The following is a 24,406-nucleotide window of genomic DNA, read 5'->3' on the forward strand; positions in this document are numbered from 1 at the left end:
GGTATGCGCCCAGGTAGGATGCGTCCCTGTCTCTCTGTGCCAGTTCGTCTTGTATGTTTGCAAATCAACCAGCGGTTTTCCCGTTCTCCTGCTTTTAGCATTCTTCTTTTTCTAGTCCTCCCAGTCTTGGCCCTTGTCTGTTTCTGGACTTTGTACCCACCTGCCTGACCATTCTGCCTTCCTTGACCATGAGCCTGTCTGCCACTCAGTACCTCCTGGACTCTGATCTGGTTTTGACCTTTTTGCCTGTCCACGACCATTTTCTTGCCTACCCCTTTGGGTTAATACACATTGTAAGACTCCAACCACCTGCATCTGGGTCTCGGCTTGTGCCTTGATATTAGCGGCGTTATGGTGCATTCGTAACCAAGTGGGAATTTACCACGTGTAACCGATGTGAAATGGCGAGCTAGTTAGCGGTTTTGCGCGCTAATAGCGTTTCAATCGGTGACATCACTCGCTCTGAGGTTTTGAAGTAGTTGTTCCCCTTGCTCTGCAAGGGCCGCGGCTTTTGTGGCCCGATGGGTAACGATGCTTCGTGGGTGTCAGTTGTCTGTGTGTGCAGAGGGTCCCTGGTTCGAGCCCGTGTCGGGTGAGGGGACGGATGAAAGTTATACTGTTACACACGGATGGGAAAAATTCACTTGAACTGCCCTCCAACTCGTAATTACTAGTTAAATCAACCATGAATCCCCTTGTGACAGGGGGAATGGAAGCTTGTGTGCAACAGGGAGGGGCAATTGAATGCAAGATTAACTAAATGTTTTTTGTTACAACATTTCTAGCATGTCTATCTAAACACCAGAAAATTGCCAAAAAGAATAGAACCAGCTCACTTTTGCACTATGAATTGACATTAGATATTCATTTATCTTTTGAAATAAATATTTTAAAAGGAATACTGTAGTTTCACCATATTACAATGAGAATTCAGTTCACAATGAGGAACAGGAAATAAATGACTTCACATTAAATAATCTTCAGAAATAACTTTGTAAATGCAATAACTAGGGCTTTACAATGTTGGTGAATTTTTTTTTGTAAGGTTAGTGGGTTAAAATCTTCATAGAAGTCAGAAGGTGCACGGAGGGATGTCAAAAAGCCAAATTTTGGCACTTTAGCAAGTCTTTATTCATATTGAAAATCAGATTTATTGAATTATCTGTAACGGTTGTCGTAGGAGGAAGAAGGTGAAGAGGACCAAGGTGCAGCATGGTACGTGTTCATGATCAATTTAATAAAGAAACTGAACAAAAAAACAACAAAGCGGAACAAACGAAACAGTTCTGTCTGGTGCAGACACACAAAGACCACAAATCATAGTGGGAACACAGGCTACCTTAGTATGGTTCTCAATCAGAGACAACGATTGACAGCTGCCTCTGATTGGGAACCATACCAGGCCAAAAGCAGAAATACAAAACAGAACAAAAACATCAAATGCCCACCCCAACTCACACCCTGACCACACTAAAACAGAGACATAAAAAAGGAACTACGGTCAGGACGTGACATTATCCATGTGGTCTATATTAAAGGGCAATTCATTTAATATAAACAGGCTTTTAAAATTCAATATTGGTGCACAATTTCTACTTAACATATTGAAGAAATGCAAAAGGACTGCTTTTGTGGAACGACCCAGTACACGTTAAGTTTTGGATGTTGGTTGCAATGCTCTCGTCAGGTCCGTTTGTTTCTACATGACCAATAATGTATCATGTTTGTGGTCATTTATTTTTGTAGTCATTTAGTTAAGTGCCTATACAAAGTCTACACCCCTCTTGAATTTCTTCACATTTTATTATGTTACATAGTGGGATTAAAATGTATTTAATTGTCATTTTTTGTCAATGATCTACACAAAATACTCTGATGTCAAAGTGGAAGACCTTGATTAAATTCATGCTAGAAAGACTTTTGGCAGCAATTACAGCTGTGAGTCTTGGGTAAGTTGGGTAAGTTTCTAAGCTTTAGATACCTGTATTGTCCATTATTATTTTCAAAAAACTTCAAGCTGTCAAGGTGTTGAGGGTCATGGCTAGACAGCAATTTTCAAGTCCTGCCATAGATTTTAAAGCAGATTTAAGTCAAAACTGTAACTTGGCCACTCAGGAGCATTCTCTGTCTTCTTGGTAAGCAACTCCAGTGTAGATTTGGCGTTGTTTCCAAATCAAATCAAATCTATTTGTCACATACACATGGTTAGCAGGTGTTAATGCAAGTGTAGCGAAATGCTTGTGCTTCTAGTTCCAACCATGCAGTAATATCTAACAAGTAATATAACCTAACAATTTCACAAAACTACCTTATACACACAAGAGTAAAGGAATGAATACGAATATGTACATAAAAATATATAAATGATTGATGGTCGAACGGCATAGGCAAGATGCAGTAGATGGTATAGAGTACAGTATATACATATGAGATAAGTAATGTAGGTATGAAAACATTATATGAAGTGGCATTGTTTAAAGTGGCTAGCGATACATTTAATTACATCAAGATGGTAAGATGCAGTAGATGGTATAGCGTACAGTATATACATATGAGATGAGTAATGTAGGGTAAATAAACATTATATAATATAAAGTGGCTAGTGATAAATTGATTACATCAATTTTTCCATTATTAAAGTGGCTGGAGTTGAGTCAGTATGTTGGCAGCAGCCACTCAATGTTAGTGATGGCTGTTTATCAGTCTGATGGCCTTGAGATAGAAGCTGTTTTTCAGTCTCTCGGTCCACGCTTTGATGCACCTGTACTGGCCTCGCCTTCTGGATGATAGCGGGGTGAACAGGCAGTGGCTGGGGTGGTTGTTGTCCTTGATTATATGTTTTGGCCTTCCTGTGACATCGGGTGGTGTAGGTGTCCTGGAGGGCAGGTAGTTTGCACCCGGTGATGTGTTGTGCAGACCTCACTACCCTCTGGAGAGCCTTCCGGTTATGGGCGGAGCAGCTGCCGTACCAGGCGGTGATACAGCCCGACAGGATGCTCTCGATTGTGCATCTGTAAAAGTTTGTGAGTGTTTTTGGTGACAAGCTGAATTTCTTCAGCCTCCTGAGGTTGAAGAGGCGCTGCTGCGCCTTCTTCACCACGCTGTCTGTGTGGGTGAACCATTTCAGTTTGTCCGTGACGTGTACGCCAAGGAACTTAAAACTCTCCACCCTCTCCACTACTGTCCCGTCAATGTAGATTGGGGGCTGCTCCCTCTGCTGTTTCCGGAAGTCCACGATCATCTCCTTTGTTTTGTCGACATTGAGTGTGAGGTTATTTTCCTGACACCACACTCCGAGGGCCCTCACCTCCTCCCTGTAGGCCTTCTCGTTGTTGCTGGTAATCAAGCCTACCACTGTAGTGTCATCTGCAAACTTGATGATTGAGTTGGAGGCGTGCATGGCCACGCAGTCGTGGGTGAACAGGGAGTACAGGAGAGGGCTGAGAACGCACCCTTGTTGGGGACCCAGTGTTGAGGATCAGCGGGGTGGAGATGTTGTTACCTACCTTCACCACCTGGGGGCGGCCCGTCAGGAAGTCCAGGACCCAGTTGCACAAGGCGGGGTCGAGACCCAGGGTCTCGAGTTTAATGACGAGTTTGGAGGGTACTATGGTGTTAAATGCTGAGCTGTAATCGATGAACAGCATTCTTACATAGGTATTCCTCTTGTCCAGATGGGTTAGGGCAATGTGAAGTGTGATGGCGATTGCGTTGTCTGTGGACCTATTGGGGCGGTAAGCAAATTGGAGTGGGTTTAGGGTGTCAGGTAGGGTGGAGGTGATATGGTCCTTCACTAGTCTCTCAAAGCACTTCATGATGATGGAAGTGAGTGCTACAGGGCGGTAGTCATTTAGCTCAGTTACCTTAGCTTTCTTGGGAACTGGAACAATGGTGGCCCTCTTGAAGCATGTAGGGACAGCAGACTGGGATAAGGATTGATTGAATATGTCTGTAAACACACCAGCCAGCTGGTCTGCGCATGCTCTGTGGACGTGGCCAGGGATGCCGTCTGGGCCTGCAGCCTTGCGAGGGTTAACACGTTTAAATGTTTTACTCACGTTGGCTACAGTGAAGGAGAGCCAGTAGGTTTTGGTAGTGGGCTGTGTCAGTGGCACTGTACTGTCCTCAAAGTGAGCAAAAAAGTTGTTTAGTCTGTCTGGGAGCAAGGCATCGTGATCCGCGATGGGGCTGGTTTTTCTTTTGTAGTCCGTGATTGACTGTAGACCCTGCCACATACCTCTCGTGTCTGAGCCATTGCGACTCCACTTTGTCTCTGTACTGACGCTTAGCTTGTTTGATTGCCTTGCGGAGGGAATAGCTACACTGTTTGTATTCGGTCATGTTTCCAGTCACTTTGCCCTGATTTAAAGCAGTGGTTCGCGCTTTCAGTTTTGCGCGAATTCTGCCATCAATCCACGGTTTCTGGATGGGGAATGTTTTAATAGACGCTGTGGGTACAACATCACCGATGCACTTGTTAATAAACTCGCACACCGAATCAGCGTATTCGTCAATTTTGTTGTTTGCCGCAATGCGGAACATATCCAAGTCCACGTGATCGAAGTAATCTTGAAGCGTGGAATCCGATTGATCAGACCAGCGTTGAACAGACCTGAGCACGGGAGCTTCCTGTTTTAGTTTCTGTCTATAGGCAGGGAGCAACAAAATGGAGTCGTGGTCAGCTTTTCCGAAGGGAGGGCGGGGGAGGTCCTTATATGCGTCGCGGAAGTTAGAATAACAGTGGTCTAGGGTTTTGCCAGCCCTGGTAGCACAATCGATATAATGATAGAATTTGGGGAGCCTTGTTTTCAGATTAGCCATGTTAAAATCGCCGGCTACAATAAATGCAGCCTCAGGATTCCAGTTTACATAGATTGGACATTGGCGAGTATTATGCTTGGGAGCGGTAAGCAATGTGCCTGTCTAAGGAGCCTGACCAGAACACCGCTCCGTCTGCAACCTTCTTTTACGGCGTCGTTGTTTTGGGTCACCGGCTGGGATCCGATCCATAGTCCTGGGTGGTAGGCCAAACAGAGGATCCGCTTTGGGAAAGTCGTATTCCTGGTCGTAATGTTGGTGAGTTGATGTTGCTCTTATATCCAATAGTTCCTCCCTACTGTATGTAATAAAACCTAAGATTACCTGGGGTAACAATGTAAAAAATCCTGCATAGTTTCCTAGGAACGCGAAGCGAGGCGGCCATCTCTGTTATTGTCCTGAACTTTTCTCTTACACGGAAGCCAAACCGACTGTGTGCGTGCGCCATCGTGCGCCATCGTGCATACATTTATTTTGTCCCCCTACACCAAACGCGATCACGACACGCAGGTTAAAATATCAAAACAAACTCTGAACCAATGACATTAATTTGGGGACAGGTCGAAAAGCATTAAACATTTATGACAATTTAGCTAGTTAGCTTGCACTTGCTAGCTAATTTGTCCTATTTAGCTAGCTTGCTGTTGCTGGGATATAAACATTAGGTTGTTCTTTTTTTTTACCTGGAATGCACAAGGTCCTCAACTCCGACAATTAATCCACACTTAAAACGGTCAACCGAATTGTTTCTAGTCATCTCTCCTCCTTCCAGGCTTTTTCATCTTTGAAATTATATTGTGATTGGCATTTAAACATTCATAGTATTACCACGACAACTGGCAACACAGTTCGTCTTTCAATCACCCACGTGGGTATAACCAATTAGGAGATGGCATGTGGGTACCTGCTTCTATAAACCAATGGGGAGATGGGAGAGAAAGGACTTGCAGCGCGATCTGCATCAGAAATAGAAAGGACTTCTATTTTAGCCCTTGGCAACGCAGACGCTCGTTGACACATGCAAGCAATGTGTGTGCAATAATTGAATAACATAGATTTCTAAATGTTTTTTGCAAAGCGAGTGATGTAGTCAGGGTATTAGTGTCTGGTGTAAAGCAGACTGAAGCAGGTTTTCCTCTAGGATTTTGCCTGTGCTTAGCTCCATCCCATTTATTTTCACTGTCATTTAGGTCATTATTGAGTCACTACAATGTGGTGGATCCATCCTCAGTTTTCTTCCATCACAGCCATTGAACTCTGTAGCTGTTTTAAAATCCCCAATGGCCTCATGGTGACATTACTAAGCAGTTTCCCTCCTGTCCTGCAGCTCAGTTCAGAAGGATGACTGCATCTTTGATGAGTCTGGGTGTTTTAATACATCATCCACAGCACAATTATTAACTTGACCATGGTTAAAGATATATTCAATGTCTCATTTGTTATTGTTACCCATCTACCAATCACTGCTCTTCTTTGAGGCTTTCAAAAAGCTCCCTGGTCTTTATTGAATCTGTGCTTGAAATGCAATACTTGAATCAGGGACCTTACAGATGTATGTATGGGAGACAGAGGAAAGGTGGTCAATCAAAAATCATGTCAACCCCTATTATTTGACACAGAGTGAGTAACTTATGTGATTTCTTAAGCCAAATTTGACTTCTGAACTAATTTAGGCTTGCCTAAACAAAGGGGGTGAATAGTTATGCGATGACTATATTTTATACTGAACAAAAATATAAACGCAACATGTAAAGTGTTGGTCCCATGTTTCATGAGCTGAAATAAAATATACATTTTCCATAATAATAAAAAGCTTTTTCTCTTACATTTTGTGCACAAATTTGTTTAAAACCCTGTTAGTGAGCATTTATCCTTTGCCAAGATAATCCATCCACCTGACAGGTGTGGCATATCAAGAAGCTGATTATACAGCATGATCATTACACAGGTGCACCTTGTACTGGGGACAGTTTTGTCACACAACACAATGCCACACTGCATGGAACAGCATGGAACTGAGAAAAATTGCTTTTATTTACCTTGGTTTCACAGTTACATTATGCAGTTACTGCTAACATGACCCCAATTTTCTCTAAAACACAATGCAATAGAGGTAGGATACTTGTCCACATGATTAAACAAGCATTTAAGGTTACTAACCACCGGTCCTGGGATTCATCATTACGCACACCTGGCTCTCATCATTACGCGTACCTGTGAATCATTATCAGGGAGTGTTTTTTTATTTTGTGTGTCAGTGTAAATGTCCGGGAGCCGCACAGGCTCTCATGCCTCTGCCAGATCGCCAGGCTAGCCGGCTCGTCGGGCTTTCATGCCTCCGCCGGCTCGCCAGGCTCTCATGCATCAGCCGGTCTGTCAGGTTCCCGCGCCCCAGCCGGATCGACAGGTTCCCGCGCCCCAGGCGGCTCGACAGGTTCCCGTGCCCCAGCCGGCTTGACAGGTTCCCGCACCCCGGCCGGCTCGACAGGTTCCCGCGCTTCAGCAGGGGTGACTGGTCCGCTCTTGATCCCCGGGTTCGTCCCCTTTGTCGGCATCCTGCGGCTGGAGCTGCTGATTATCCCGCACACCTGTCACCATCATCAAGAGCACCAGCGCCTCATGACACTCACCTGGAATCCATCACCTCCTTGATTATCTTCCCTATATCTGTCACTCCCCTTGGTTCTTTCCTCAGGTGTTATTGACTCTGTTTCATGTTGGTGCGTTGTGTTTCGTGTTTATTGTTTTGTTTATTTATTAAAACACTCACTCCCTGTACTTGCTTCCCGACTCTCAGTGCACTTGTTACACATTAACTCATTTTTGACCAAATGAGCAGTTACTGCCTTTTTGCTTGGTACGGCAGCACAGATGTCTCAAGTTTCGAGGGAGTGTGCAATTTGCATGCTGACTGCAGAAATGTCCACCAGAGCTTTTTCCAGAGAATTGAATGCAGCGTGACACATATCCTTCACATAGAGGCAGTTGATTGTGGCCTGTGGAATGTTGTCCCACTTCTCTTAAATGGCTGTGCCAAGTTGCTAGATATTGTCGGGAACTGGAACACGCTGTCGCACACATAGATCCAGAGCATCCCAAACATGCTCAATGGGTGACATGTTTGAGTATGCAGGCAATGGAAGAACTGGGACATTTTCAGCTTCCAGGAATTGTGTACATATTATTGCGATATGGGGCCATGCACTATCATGCTGAAACACGACGTGATAGCAGCGGATGAATGGCACGACAATGGACCTTATGATCTCGTCACGGTATTTCTGTGCATTCAAATTGCCATCGATAAAATGAAATTGTGTTCGTTGTCCATAGCTTATGCCTGCCCACACCAAAAAAAAACTTGCCACCATGGGGCACTCTGTTTACAATGTTGACATCAGCAAACCGCTCGCCCACACGATGCCATACACGCTGTCTGCCATCTGCCTGGTACAGTTAAAACCAGGATTCATCTGTGAAGAGAACAGCGTACCTGTGGCCAACGAAGTTGAGCATTTGCCCACCGAAGTCAGTTACGACGCCTAACTGCAGTCAGGTCAAGACCTTGGTGAGGACGATGAGCATGCAGATGAGCTTCCCTGAGACGGTTTCTGACAGATTCTGCAAAAATTCTTCAGTTGTGCAAGCACACATGGTCTGAGACGATCCCGCAGGTGAAGAAGCCAGATTTGGAGGTCTGGCGTGGGCTGGCGTGGTTACATGTGGTCTGTAGTTGTGAGGTTGGTTGGGACGTACTGCCAAATTGTCTAAAACGATGTTGGAGGTGGCATATGGTAAAGAAATTAATATTTAAATTATCTGGCAACGGCTCTGGTGGACATTCCTGCAGTCAGCATGCCAATTGCACGAACCCTAAAAACTTGAGACAAACTTGAGACATCTGTTGCATTGTTGTATTTTGTTGTGTGACAAAACTGCAAATTCTGGAGTGGCCTTTTATTGTCCACAGCACAAGGTGCACCTGTCTAATGACCATGCTGTTTAATCAGATTCTTGATATGCCACACCTATTAGGTGGATAGATTATCTTGGTAAATGAGAATGCGCACTAACAGGGATATAAACACATTTCTGCACAGAATCTGAGAGAAATAAGCTTTTTGTGCATATGGAACATTTCTGGGATCTTTTATTTCATCTCATGAAACACGGGACCAACACTTTACATGTTGTGTTCATATTTTTGGTCAGTATAAAACGAAACATAATTCATGATGGTTTTTATTTTATTTGAGTTTGTTTTGGAGTCAGTTTCAGCATAGTTTTAGTTTTTCAAACAGGTTTGTTCATTACAGTATTTGATTTCGGTTTACTATATTGGTTATTATTATTGGTTTTCATTTTTTGTTTCAGTTTTTGTTTACTATAATAACCTTGGTCTGCTTACATAACAGTATTGACTTTTCAATGAATGTGAAATAAGCTGTCATTCAATTTACACTTTGAAATGTCGGAGGCCTTGAAATATTGTTGCTGGTATCATGATGATTTGAAACATGAAAGACTAACAATATTGCATTTATAGCTCTGAAAAATGTAAAATTTTCTAGATGTGTTTTTGACAAGTACCTATCAGACCATGACACCTAGAAATGCGTAAGGCAGACAAATACTCCAGTAGTGAGATAGATCTCCTCTTCACAGCGGCACAGTTTGCTCATTTTCCCCTCTGTCAATCGTCATTTACTTCATTGAAACACTGCTGACAAGTGTCATCATACCCCCTGTTGGGTCCAATTCCACCGAGACAAACGTCACATACCGACAACCTGTCTGTAATCACTCAACATCCTTTCTGATTGTTTAATCCACATCAATCACAGAGATCCAGGTTACCATCGAGTAATGAGATTTCACAAGGATAGTAATTGAGCGCTTTCCACTAACCAGGGGTCTCACCCTGGAACACCTTTCATTGGGAGAATCATTCTTTGATTTGATTTCCCAACCGACTCAATAGATCTATATTGAAGGGAGCTGTCTGATTACATTTGTTCTCCATTCAGAGCATGTACTGAAGCTGTGGAGATGACATAGGGGAGCCCTGTCAATCATAGATCCACCTGTTCAGAGCAGATGCTCGGCCTGCAGGACTGGCAGAGAACCTCCTGAAGCTCAGAGAAGAATTTTGGAGGGGGGCCAAGTCTCATTAAAACAACTGCCATTGCCAAGCTCTAAAGATAAATTCTAATGCATAACGGTACTCTAGAGTTTTGAGTGAAAAAGTATTTAAAATACAACAGCTTACAAGGGGCTTAGTAAATCCATTTCTCTTGGCAGACTAATACTGTACCTTGTGAATATTAAAATGGGGGGAAACTATTAAATATGAAATGTTTTTTACAGAATATTTTCTGTCTGTGTCTCTAACGAAAGACACTGTTTCTTCAGAGCAACTGAATCACTGTAATAATACTGCTCAAATACTGTCAACTCATTGCACCAAAAAATGGCGTCAGTAAAGCTTGAAATCTGCCAGAGAAAAAGGGTCAGAAACAATAACAAATGGGGCCTGAGGCGATGGAAGCAGCTCAAAGATATTTCTGACCATTGATCTTTCCCAGCGGAAGGAAACTGCTCCCCACCAGCTCAAAAATCATGCTTAAATGTCACTGGAAACCAATTTGATCTAACAATACCATTTCCAAACAGGGATCCCACTGTGCTGGTGAACTTTAAGTTAATACTGACTTCCAGCCATTTCTAAAGTGCTAAAGTTTAATATCTGATGACAAAATGAAAGAAGTACGGCCTGCAATCGATGAGATCAATGGCAGCCTTTATGGAGAGCCCTAGAGTTGGTCTTCTAACATGTTCTCCGACTCTACAGTACACACACACTGGTGCCCCAAAATTCAATCTACCATCTTGTTACAGTCCCCAAGAGCTGACCCTGGAGGTTTATTAAGAACTGAATGTTGTTTTACAGTAGCTCTCATGGAACATGACACGTGACACTTGCTTAGTGGCTGGTGGTTTGTTTTTTAGTAGGAACAAGAGATTCTTGTTTTGTGGCTGCAAGATAGACATGATCCTTTTTGACTTAGAGGAAAGTCTTAGTGGAATGTCTAGGTCGATATCTACTGTGAATAAGCCTCACTAACACTGTCCAAACCACTGAATTTATACTGCATCTATACATTATATATTGTAATGGTAGTTTTTTTTGCAGATGTGGAGGTAGAGCTTTGATACTGAACTGCACACACATCCATAATACAGGTCTACAGGTAGTGTATATCGACCTGTTACTGAGTAGTAGTACACTCACCTTTTAGCTCCAGGCGGATGAAGTCAGCATTGCCAAGGTTCTCCAGAAAGACACCATAAGAGGAGGAAGTCTTGAAATAGAAAGAGATGTCAGCACTGGTCTCCCCTTGGAAGGTAGGGAAGTGCAGGTATGATGCAGGTGTGTTGAAGGATGCTGCGTTCCAGTAGTTACCTGGGAAACAGACAGGAAACAAGAATAACTCACATTGTGTTGCCTGTGTACATTACTGATTAGCATTCTAAGTTGTGGAAATGATAACAAACTCACCATCTCCTTGACAACGCAGTGGACCCACAGTCAGCTTAGCCTCAGAGCCAGCACGGTTAGTGTCACCAACTACCACCTGACTCACAGGCAGATGGTCTTTATACACCAGGAGACCAGCGTCCTCTCTCCTAAAAAAAATAGATCACAAAACTATATGAAATACAGAGTAGAATTTTCACTACAAAAGGCACAACAGTAAGATTGTAGCACAAAGAAAATGTTACAATGTATTACTTGATACATTTCAGGATAACTAGATCTAGCTTACGTTTCCATACGGTAGCATTTCATCTCTAGTGTTGTTCAGAGTGGAGTCACTCACCACCGCGTTTGGTCAGCGTCACAGTTGCAGTAGTACTTGGGGTCGGTGCAGTTCCTTTCGATTCCACAGGCACACTTCTGGATCCCTGGTCCTGAACCACCCCAGTAATAATGCCTCTCATTGGCCCTGCCAACCCACCATGTGAATGGGGACCCAGCTGCAAAATAACAGCATGAATCAGCACAGAATATACCAAAACAACAAAATACTCAATACATAAGCATGATGCTACATTATTTGTGTATATCTAAACAAATGACCATAGTCTAAGCTGTTTCATTTACTCTTCTACTGGCATACAAATAACACAATGCTACCTTTGTTGATGTCAATCTTTCATGGCAAATAGCATTGAAGTTGAGATGGGTCTATTGATGCATATTGTATGAATAGGTCAGACGCCATAAAACGTCTACGTCCAAGCCTACAGTATGTATAGATCCTTATGTACAGTACAAGCGTTACCAGATGATCCGTTTCCCTCACTCCGTTTGACACTTTACTTTTTATTGATTGAGAGAAGCTATGTGGTCTATTAATCAGCTATTCACCCTGTTTCACCCCCGCACCAACAGCAGCACAGACAGATAGTCTTATTCAGCACTCCAGGTAATAAAAAATGACTCGCTCTAGGGAACGGGAAAATAACTGGTGTGAGGAATCACATCAAGTGGAAATGTCTGTTCTATAGATGGACAAACAAGATCATTTATCAAGGCAAACACTCCCCAGGGCGTTTGTTCTTCTTCAACATCTCCAACATCCTTGTGTTGTGTCCTGACTCCTGCATCATCTCTAGAAACTTTTAAAAGCACTCTTGTGTTTTGCTGTTTACAATGTGAATTATGCATTTGGAAAATGTTCATATTTTTCAGAATAATCAGACAATGGTCATGTCTGCCATAACAATAAGCAGTGGAAAAACATTAAAAATAAAAATAAACAATGTTTACAGTAATTTTCAAAAGACAAGAAAGTGTTATTTAATTACAGCCAAACCGTTAGGCACTTTCCATCTTGTCATTGTTACTTATCAGCAGCACCTGGCAAAAATTGCCCTCCAGTGAATGACAAATAATAATTGAATGAAAAATAATAATAGGTTTGTAGTACATTATCAAAGGGGACGGTGAAACATTTATGCAGTGTTTACATCAATGGGGAAATAATATTGGAAGGATAATGCGTCTGCGGTTTATAGCAGCTGGGGTGGTCTGTTCATCACACACGCCTTCCTAGATATCTCCCAAAATTGTTTCAGTAATAGCCAGGGGGACACATAGTGAGGTGGTGAGGCTCCAGGGAAAGAACAAAGGCTGTTACACTGGTTGTTTCCTGCGAGGTACCTATGTTCCACACGGGTCCCCACATGCATGGGAAAGAGTGGGATATGGAGAGAGCGAGAGGAGAGAGAGAGACACACACACACACAAAGGGGGTTGGATGGAGAGAGGAGGCTGGATAGAGAGAGAGTGGAGCGAGATTGGGGGGAGCAGTGTGGACTCCCTGGATATTTATTTTTATTTTACCTTTATTTAACTAGGCAAGTCAGTTAAGAACAAATTCTTATTTTCAATGAGGGCCTAGGAACAGTGGGCAGAACGACAGATTTGTACCTTGTCAGCTTGGGGGTTTGAACTTGCAACCTTCCGGTTACTAGTCCAACCACTAGGCTACCCTGCTGCCCCAAAATAATAAATAATTCAGGTTATTTATGGTGATGAGAGGGAGACAGGCTGAGGGCCTGGAGGCCAAGCGTCCCCCCGTTGAGTGAGAGGGGAGAGGCACACCAGCAAGGGGATAATGTCAGGTAGAGTAGGCTTCTATTCCTCAATACTGGTTGAATGGGCACCACTGGGGCCAACACAATAAGACTACTAAATGAGGGAGAAATAGTACGGCCAAGCAGTCTTCTGACCAGGAATGTGTGACTCCTCATCTCTTTCAGCTCACTGATGCTGCCAACCAACACACTCCCTTTCACCATGCTAAACAGCTGTCGAGCGGCGAGGTGTACAGAGCTCACCAGAACACGAATGATGTGTGGATTTTATCTGTCAACATCTCCAGTCAGTCCGACCATTGTCTCAGATCCTAACACATCCAAAGGATTTGATGAAAACTTGTTATGCTGGTCATACAGTTCACGGTATCACAATTCCAGTGGGTCAGAAGTTTACATACACTAAGTTGATTGTGCCTTTAAACAGCTTGATGATGATGATGTCATGCTTCTGATAACCTCAGGCTCAGAACTCTATAGACCCTCAGGGGGAACGGCTGTCACTTGATAGCACCAGATGAGATGAAACCAAGGTAAAAAAAACAGCAAACAAAACAACACTAGATTGTTGGAAGACACTGAAGAGCCTTTGGGTTTCTGTGGCTGTCATGGAATTTCAGTTGTAATATTTCCTGTAGTTGGCTTGAGGGAATGAAACAGTTCCAGTTGCCACAGATAGTATTCCTCTTTTCCATGAGATGGGAAGAGAGCCACTGCAATAAGCGCTTGGCTCTCTTCTGTGAGTAATGACAAGGGATGACAACTACTGTGACGCTATCTAATGTACGCCTGCTTGCCTTCTCATCTTGTGAAACACTTGCCAAATAAAATAGATAAGAATATTCTAGATTTGTCGCCCAAATGCTAATAACCATCTGCTATACAATCTGACAACACTTAAATGAACATTCATCAAAAACAAACACTGGGAAGGGAAAAGAGAAGACGGCATATTCTTGGCATATTATTTCTGCAAATGCATAAATTAGTGTGTCTTTGTTGGAAATAATAGTATTTCCCTTTAGAAACAGATCCTTTTCTCAGATATACATATGAGCACACAAAAACACATACAAACACCAAAAAACACACAAAGTCCTCTTTACCTGGGTTATTGAGCAGTCGAGACATTCGACAGGCGTAGGCTACATGCTGTTCACAGTACTCTGCACTGCTCGTGATGGCTGTCACCTGTCACAGGGAGAGAAAACAGGGCTTGAGCAAAGCAGAATGCATAACATTTAGTAATTGAGGATCGTAGCAGAGCTGAGTGAAAATACACTGAGAGAACATCTTTAATAAACAATGTAGCTAGCTAGTGCCTTCGACATTAACATTTAAAATACACATAGGGCTGGTTTCTCGACACAAAAAAATAACCATGGAGTTTCTCCATTGAGCATGGTTCTCAGTCCAAAACTAGACTTCGTGTCTGTTAAACCTGCCCATAAAATCCATGTTTCTTTTCCATTGAGCTGGTTCCATCCTGAATGGGTGATGATGTTATAGGGTCATAAGGTAGTAAGGTCACCTGCTCTGTGGACATGTTGTAGTTGAGCTGCAGCAAAGCCTTCCTCTCCAAGTCTGAGCCACTCACAGAGGTCTGGGGAGACAGGTTGTTTCTCACTGTAGTCCACACCTTGTCCTCTGCAACATAGTCAACAACACCATCAAAAACCAGTCAGCGTGACCAATATTTACAGGAGAGGAACAAAATGTAGGTCAGCTATCCCAGTGGTCAAAACTGGTTGCCATGACGTTACTACAACCAGAAGAAGAACAATACTTTATTGATCCATTTTCCTTGCAGTCCACAGAAAATTGAAGTCCTCTGGTTGCTGGCCCGCCTCTCTAAGGTCTAGGCTGCCACCCCAAATTACAACCAAACACCAGATTTCGTTGTATTCTGGTTATAATGATATAATTTCAACCAGATTTGCCTGCTCGGATGGGACAAAATCATCTGATGCCATAATGGTTAAGTGGATTTTCTGTTTGGTAGGCTTGGGAGGTACTGTACTCTTACCAGTCATGTTGCAGTTGACTTTGAAGGGGCCTACGGGACCACTCCCATCAGGGTCGATCCAGTACGTGCCAGATGTTTTACCAAGATGTTTGTATTCCTCACAGGACTGTTCATACACGGCTGGAGAAGAGGAATACACACGCGAGAGAGGAAACCACATGTATTATGGAGTTTACATTCCAGCAGAATTACTTATTCATCATTATAAATCCAGGAGTTTCCCCATGTGGTTTTAATGTCAGTGAGGTGAATGTGCAAAAATGTAACTGATGTTTCAGATGGGTCCCTGAGGGTATGAATAATGAGAGATCATAGATGAAAATGTCCATATACTGTATGAAGATGTCTTGATAGGCTGAGGAGGAGGATACTTACAGGTATGGCATGTAGCCCCAGTGTAGCCTGTCCCATTGCAGGAGCACCTGAAACTGTCCCAGGTCTGAGTGCAGCGGCCTCCATGTTCACAGTGGTTAGGTACACATCTGAGGGGGGGGTAGATCACATGATGAAGTAGCAGAAGTGACCGATAATTGAACTACTTTGACATTTGTGAAACTACAGATGTAGGATCATAATTTGATCAGCAACAGGAAATGTGAATTCTTATGTGCATTATAATTAATGAACAATTTTGTAGGGGTTGATACATTTTTCGTAAGGGAAAATTAAGTATGAAATATCAAAAAATAAATGACAAACATCAGAAGCCTTTTTAAACCTCAAATACATTACACGTTCTCCTGCAACAGAGTGATCAAATTAAGATCCTACATCTGTACAGATGGGACATAAAGGATTGTAGGGATAATAACTTTCATAGTGTGCATCCTGCAAATATCATCTACCCTCAAAAACCAATTAATTTGAGGCTGCATACATTTGGTACTTCTTCAAATCATATTCACATGGCGAAGAAGTGCCGTCTAATTGAAATACGCTGACCTTAGTGAGACAACTGGGGTTAAATATCACTGTGGTGTCTCTGTGTCGTGACAGTAATCAGCCAACCCACAGAGCTGTGAGGAGGTTTGTGACCTTTTTTCCATGCACAGTACCAGTCAAAAGTTTGGACACACCTACTCATTCAAGGGTTTTTCTTTATTTTTTAAAACTTTTTTCCACATTGTAGAATAATAGTGAAGACATCCAAACTAGGAAATGACACATATGGAATCACGTAGTAACCAAAAAAGTGTTAAACAAATCAAAATATTTTTTATATTCTTGATTCTTCATTCTGCAGTCCAACTCATCCCAAACAATCTCAACTGGGTTGAGGTCGGGTGATTGTGGAGGCCAGGTGTCAGGTATGCGTAAATAGTTGTAAAGGAGTCAGGTGCTGTAGAGCAGATATGGTGTAGCCAACGGAGCCTTTTATTTTGGCGAACCAAAAGCACACGGTAAAGTGAACACGAAATAACAATACGGGTTAACATAACCCAGTGCAACAGACTAACGTACGCAATACATGAAACATAATAAACAATACCACACAAAGACATGAGGGAAACAGAGGGTTAAATACACAACACATAATGAGGGAAATGAGAACCAGGTGTGTGGGAAAACAAGACAAGACAAATGGAAAATGGATCGGCGATGGCTAGAAGACCGGCAACGTCGACCGCCGAGCACTGCCCGAACAAGGAGAGGCATCGACTTTGGCAGAAGTCGTGACACCAGGTGTAATGAGTATGATGGGGGACAGAGTGCTGGTTTCAAGCGCAGGGTGCAACAGGTGTTTATTAGTAAAGGACCACAGGAGGAAGCAGGTAGCTGGGTCCAGGGGCAGGCAGAAGGTCATACAAAGGGACTCCAAAAAAGTAACAGTACAGACAGGGAAAAGGCTAATATCGTAGTCCGAGAGATCAGGCAAGAGGTTGATGACAGGAAATCTGATAGGCAAAAATACAGGTAGGGAATAGGCAAAAAGGCATCGTTAGTGAGGATTGCCAAAAACTACGATACACGTGAGGACTAACACAGAAATAAACAGAGCTTCGAATAGTATATGTACAAAACAAACATACCTCACAATGATGGGGTGCAAAGAACTGAACTAAATACTGTATGTAAATTGAATACAGGTGTGTGAACAGGTGATCAGAATTCAGGTGATTGGGATCTGGAGAGTGAGCTGCATTCAGGGGATCTATGTGTTGGAGAGTGTGAGTTGGAAGCAGACGTTACACCAGGTCATCTGATGCAGCACTCCATCACTCTCATTCCTGGTCAAATAGCCGTTCCACAGCCTGGAGGTCTGTTGGGTCTGTTGCACCCCCACACCATCACACCTCCTCCTCCATGCTTCATGGTGGGAACCACACATGCAGAGATCCTCCGTTCACCTACTCTGCATTTCAAAAAAGCACTGCGGATGGAACAAAATAATCTCAAATTGGACAGATTTCCACCGGTCTAATGTCCATTGCTCATGTTTCTTGGCCCAAGCAAGTCTCTAATTCTTATTGGTGTCCTTTACTAGTGTTTTCTTTCGCAAAAATTCGACCCTGAAGGCCTGATTCACAAAGTCTTATCTGAACAGTTCATGTTGAGATCTGTTACTGTCTGTTACTTGAACTCTGTGAAGCATTTATTTGGGCTGAAATCTGAGGTGCTGTTAACTCTAATGAACTCTGGGTCTTCCTTTCCTGTGGCGGTCTTCATGAGAGCTAGTTTCATCATAGCGCTTGATGGTTCTTGCGACGGTACTTGAAGATACTTATAAAGTTCTTGAAATGTTCCATATTGACTGACTTTCATGTCTTAAAAAAATGATGGACTGCCATTTCTCTTTGCTTATTTGAGCTGTTCTTGACATAATATGGACTTGGTCTTTTACCAAATAGAGCTATCTTCTGTATACCACCCCTACCTTGTCACAACACAACTGATAGGCCCAAATGCATTAAGGAAAGCAACTCCACAAATTAACTTCTAACAAGGCACACCTGTTCATTTAAATGCATTCCAGGTGACTAACTCATGAAGCTGGCTGAATACCAAGAATGTGCAAAGCTGTCACCAAGGCAAAGGTTGGCTACTTTGAAAAATCTCAAATATTGTCACGCCCTGACCTTAGAGAGCCGTCATATTTCTCAATTTGTTTAGGTCAGGGTGTGATGTAGGGTGGGCATTCTATGTTCTATTTTTGTATTTCTTTGTTTTGGCCGGGTATGGTTCTCAATCAGGGACAGCTGTCTATCGTTGTCTCTGATTGGGAACCATACTTAGGCAGCTCTTTTTCCCAGTTAACTTTGTTTGTGGCACTAATGCCCTATAAGCTTCACGGTTGTTTTTTCGTTTGTTGTTTTGTTGGCGACATTTTGAAATAAAAAGGAAAATGTACGCTCACCACGCTGCACCTTGGTCCACTTCTTTTGACGGCCGTGACAGATATAAAGTGTATTTTTATTTGTTTAACACTTTTTTGGTTACTATCAAATCAAATCAAATTGTATTTGTCACATACACATGGTTAGCAGATGTTAATGCGAGTGTAGCGAAATGCTTCGCGTTCCTAGGTTACTACATGATTCCATGTGTGATTTCATAGTTTTGATGTCTTCACTATTATTCTACAATGTAGAAAATAGTACAAAAACCCTGGAATGAGTAGGTGTGTCCAAACCTTTGACTGCTACTTTATGTTTGATACCACAGTGTGGTGAATTGTGGGGTCTATCACTTTATCACTGTACTAGTTCATTTCCAGGACCCCCTACACCTATGTGTCGGTCACAGTGTCTCCCCAGACACCCAACGTTAAAAGCATTAAACCTGCTGGTGTGATCAAAGGGCTGTAGTAACATGAAGTTCCAATTGAAGGTAGGTGAATTCCCCCTGGTAGCATTGTTTAGACTGAGGATATCATCACCACAATTCTGTAAATATGCATTTATTTATATTTAATGCAAGAGAAAATCTGGTGTATCGGATTAGCGTTACCATAATACTGTATGGTTCGTCGTTGGGAGAAAGAGAGGAGGACCAAGGTGCAGCGTGGTAAATATTCCATTATGACTTTTAATGAAAACGAATACTCTAACAAAACAACAAAACAAGATAAACGAAACAGTCCTGAACGGTGAAATAAAACACAGAACAGAAAATAATCACCCACGATACACAATAGAAAACAGGGTCCCTAAATATGGTTCTCAATCAGGGTCAACGATTGACAGCTACCTCTGATTGAGAACTATACCAGGCAAAACACAGAAATAGCAAATCATAGAAAAACGAACATAGACAACACACCCAACTCACGCCCTGATCATCCTAAAACAAAGACATAACAAAAGGTCAGAACCTATAGGGGAGGGTCTGGGTGGGTGTCTGTCCACGGTGGCGGCTCTGGCGCGGGACGTGGACCCACTCCACCATAGTCCTTGTCCGCCTCTTAGCCCGCCTACGTGGCCTCTTTAGAGCGGCGACCCTCGCCGCCGACCTAGGACTGGGGACCCTAGCCACGGGTCCCGAATGGACGGGAGACTCCGGCAGCACCGGACGGACGGGAGACTCCGGCAGCACCGGACAGGCGGGAGACTCCGGCAGCTCCGGAGAGAAGGGTGATTCCGGCAGCTCCTGGCTGACGGACGGCTCCGGCAGCTCAGGACAGACGGGAGACTCCGGCAGCTCAGGACAGACGGGAGACTCCGGCAGCTCAGGACAGACGGGAGACTCCGGCAGCTCAGGACAGACGGGAGACTCCGGCAGCTCAGGACAGACGGGAGACTCCGGCAGCTCAGGACAGACGGGAGACTCCGGCAGCTCAGGACAGACGGGAGACTCCGGCAGCTCAGGACAGATGGGAGACTCCGGCAGCTCAGGACAGACGGGAGACTCCGGCAGATCCGGACTGGAGGGAGACTCCGGCAGATTCGGACTGGAGGGAGACTCCGGCAGATCCGGACTGGAGGGAGACTCTGGCAGATCCGGACTGGAGGGAGACTCTGGCAGATCCGGACTGGAGGGAGACTCTGGCAGATCCGGACTGGAGGGAGACTCTGGCAGATTCGGACTGGAGGGAGACTCTGGCAGATCCGGACTGGAGGGAGACTCTGGCAGATCCGGACTGGAGGGAGACTCTGGCAGCGCTGGACAGGCACCTGTAGGGAGGAGACGGAGAGACAGCCCGGTGCGGGGGTCTGGAGCTCTCAAGCACCGAGCCTGCCCAACCCTACCTGGCTGAATGCTCCCCGTAGCCAGGCCAGTGCGGTGAGGTGGAATAGCCCGCACTGGGCTGTGCTGGCGAACCGGGGACACCATGCGTAGGGCTGGTGCCATGTACCCCGGCCCAAGGAGACCAGATGCGCTGAGCCGGCTTCATGGCACCTGGCTCGATGCCCACTCTAGCCCAGCCGATACGAGGCGCTGCTATGTACCGCACTGGGCTATGCCTCTCACGGCATAACACGGTGCCTGCCCGGTCCACCTCTCTCCACAGTAAGAGTGGGCTCAGGTCTCCTACCTGACTTAGCCACAATCCCTGTGTGCCTCCCCCAAGACATTTTTGGGGCTGCCTCTCGGGCTTCCTTGACCGCCTTGCCAACTCCATTCTCCGGTATCCCTCCTCACATTGTTCCAGAGAATCCCAGGCAGGCTTGGACCACCTCTCTATTTCGTCCCATGTTGTAACCTCCTCCAGATAGCGCTGCTCCTTACCACACTGCTCTGTCCTTTGGTGGTGGGTGATTCTGTAACGTTCATCGTTGGGAGAAAGAGAGGAGGACCAAGGTGCAGCGTGGTAAGTATTCATTATGCCTTTTAATGAAAACGAATACTCTAACAAAACAACAAAACAAGATAAACGAAACAGTCCTGAACGGTGAAATAAAACACAGAACAGAAAATAATCACCCACGAAACACAATAGAAAACTATATATGGTTCTCAATCAGGGACAACGATTGACAGCTGCCTCTGATTGAGAACCATACCAGGCCAAACACAGAAATAGCAAATCATAGAAAAACTAACATAGACCACCCACGCAACTCACCATACTAAAACAACGACATAACAAAATAATTAAGGTCAGAACGTAACAAATACATAAGCCAAATGAACCACACATCAAGAGTATTCAACCATAAATGGATCTATCATACATACATACTACACAAATCTCCCTAGAATAATAATCAAGTTTGATTTGACGTCTGATGGTAAAGCTGAGATCCGCATTAGGCGAAACAGCGTCACAGGCTCTATTATTGTTTTGTTTTTGTTTTTGAAAAGGAGGATATGAGCATTGAGCAACGTAATATATATATATATATATATATATATATATATTCACACTCTGCTGTTCTATTGCATGTGCAGTGATGTGCAATGATTGTCTCAAACAGTGTTTGTTGTTTGAAGTAATGTCTTTGTAATATCGCAAACAGACGTGGCAGTTTCACCGCAACGGATTCCAACTTCAAGATGAAAACAAATCCGCATGACTTTCTTTAACTTTTCTGAAAATGTCTTACTCTGACATTTCAAATGGTGTCGTTAACAATTCCGGAACATAAGGTTGGATTAATGGGATCTACAGTTTGACTCCTAATCACTAGCGGAGAATAAGAAACAGAGATAAGATTCCATTTATGAACCAGAACCATGTGTTGGAGTGAACCCACATACTGTGAGAATGAATTTAATTAGTTTATCCGGATAAGAATGTTAGCGCATATCCATATTTTGAGTAACCTTTCGGTGAAATTGCATTTCCATATCTCAGGAGGAGCAGTGCTTTTCCACTTCATGGTTTTAATGAGCTTAGCTTTGGGGATGTGCGCCTGTGTGGCTGTGTGCTTGTGTACGCGTGCATTTACCAGCAGGAACACAGAGATTGCACACTAAGACATCCTATACCAAAGCCTTGTGTGATCCGCTGATCCCCGCCTCTCGCTGTGTCCCTGTGTGAGACCTAAGGGGTCGAAACGTATCAATAAAATCACCTGGGAGCATGAACAGCAGTGTGTGGCATTTTCCTTTTCATTTTCTCTGTGTGAGACGCCTGCTTGGTCTTCATACTCACCTCTCACTGAGAGACAAAGCCTCTCGGTCCACACGATGATGTAGTTGGTGGGACCCGTGCTGCCTTTTTGAATAGACAGTGCGACGCATGCCCAAGAAGCAGGTAGCCCCTCAGGTAAGGTTATAGCACGCATTTATACTTTTACTTTCATGATCAACAGCAAAGAAAAAAAGTCTGGTTTGAATAAGTCAGCTAAGCAAGGGAATGGTATAAATGGTATAAAATATTACCTGTCTATGATGGCACACATATCCAGGCTGACATTCTCAAAGGTTCCCATGTTGCCTTGCTCTACAGCCACCAGGTCAGCGAGCTGGTCGTCCACGTGGATCAGCTGCATACAGCCCTGGAAGGAGCGCTGGGCAGGGGGCGTGTTGGTACGCAGGAAGTAGCCTACAGGAGGACAACAGGAAAAAGGTACAAAAGTTTTTCATATGGTCAAGACTGCGCTTTCTGTTTGAAAAGTAAAGTTTCGAGACACAGTTCAGGTATTAAGCAACATTAATTATATGAGCATTGTGTTTTAGTTTAAAACATTATGGAGCTTTCATTCAATATTTAATACACCCTCTTAAAGGCAACTACAGTACTTCAAAGGCAATCAAAACACAAAGACAACAAAAAGGCAACCAATCAAAAGTAACAAAGAGGATTTAATGACAAAGCCTGCCATCAAACACAAAAAAAACATGTGCAATCAACAAATCACAATAGTGTTTGTCAGACTGAATTAAGGAAAATGTAATAATGAATAAGTATGTGCCAAAGCCCATAACAAGGGCTTATACATTATAGAACAGAGTCATATACCGGTACAGAGACATACAGTGCCTTGCGAAAGTATTCGGCCCCCTTGAACTTTGCGACCTTTTGCCACATTTCTGGCTTCAAACATAAAGATATAAAACTGTATTTTTTTGTGAAGAATCAACAACAAGTGGGACACAATCATGAAGTGGAACGACATTTATTGGATATTTAAAACTTTTTTAACAAATCAAAAACTGAAAAATTGGGCGTGCAAAATTATTCAGCCCCCTTAAGTTAATACTTTGTAGCGCCACCTTTTGCTGCGATTACAGCTGTAAGTCGCTTGGGGTATGTCTCTATCAGTTTTGCACATCGAGAGACTGACATTTTTTCCCATTCCTCCTTGCAAAACAGCTCGAGCTCAGTGAGGTTGGATGGAGAGCATTTGTGAACAGCAGTTTTCAGTTCTTTCCACAGATTCTCGATTGGATTCAGGTCTGGACTTTGACTTGGCCATTCTAACACCTGGATATGTTTATTTTTGAACCATTCCATTGTAGATTTTGCTTTATGTTTTGGATCATTGTCTTGTTGGAAGACAAATCTCCGTCCCAGTCTCAGGTCTTTTGCAGACTCCATCAGGTTTTCTTCCAGAATGGTCCTGTATTTGGCTCCATCCATCTTCCCATCAATTTTAACAATCTTCCCTGTCCCTGCTGAAGAAAAGCAGGCCCAAACCATGATGCTGCCACCACCATGTTTGACAGCGGGGATGGTGTGTTCAGCTGTGTTGCTTTTACGCCAAACATAACATTTTGCATTGTTGCCAAAAAGTTCAATTTTGGTTTCATCTGACCAGAGCACCTTCTTCCACATGTTTGGTGTGTCTCCCAGGTTTCTTGTGGCAAACTTTAAACAACACTTTTTATGGATATCTTTAAGAAATGGCTTTCTTCTTGCCACTCTTCCATAAAGGCCAGATTTGTGCAATATACAGTGCCTTGCGAAAGTATTCGGCCCCCTTGAACTTTGCGACCTTTTGCCACATTTCAGGCTTCAAACATAAAGATATAAAACTGTATTTTTTTTGTGAAGAATCAACTTAACAAATC

The 24,406-nt window shown here is 43.5% G+C and overlaps 1 protein-coding gene across 1 annotated transcript in view; it reads right to left on the bottom strand.

The window, feature by feature from the left end:
• Positions 1 to 24,406, bottom strand: part of LOC110508678 (contactin-associated protein-like 2) — a 69,245-nt gene that overhangs the window by 19,466 nt on the left and 25,373 nt on the right. Inside the window, exons 10-17 of the mRNA XM_021589388.2 lie at positions 22,775 to 22,937; positions 15,884 to 15,990; positions 15,509 to 15,628; positions 15,014 to 15,129; positions 14,589 to 14,673; positions 11,700 to 11,856; positions 11,378 to 11,505; positions 11,111 to 11,281 (exon numbers count right to left, since the gene is read on the bottom strand). Coding sequence (XP_021445063.1) covers positions 11,111 to 11,281; positions 11,378 to 11,505; positions 11,700 to 11,856; positions 14,589 to 14,673; positions 15,014 to 15,129; positions 15,509 to 15,628; positions 15,884 to 15,990; positions 22,775 to 22,937 — 1,047 coding nt within the window. The remainder of the gene's footprint in view (positions 1 to 11,110; positions 11,282 to 11,377; positions 11,506 to 11,699; positions 11,857 to 14,588; positions 14,674 to 15,013; positions 15,130 to 15,508; positions 15,629 to 15,883; positions 15,991 to 22,774; positions 22,938 to 24,406) is intronic.

Source organism: Oncorhynchus mykiss, chromosome 28, assembly GCF_013265735.2.
Source record: "Oncorhynchus mykiss isolate Arlee chromosome 28, USDA_OmykA_1.1, whole genome shotgun sequence".
NCBI lineage: Eukaryota > Metazoa > Chordata > Actinopteri > Salmoniformes > Salmonidae > Oncorhynchus > Oncorhynchus mykiss.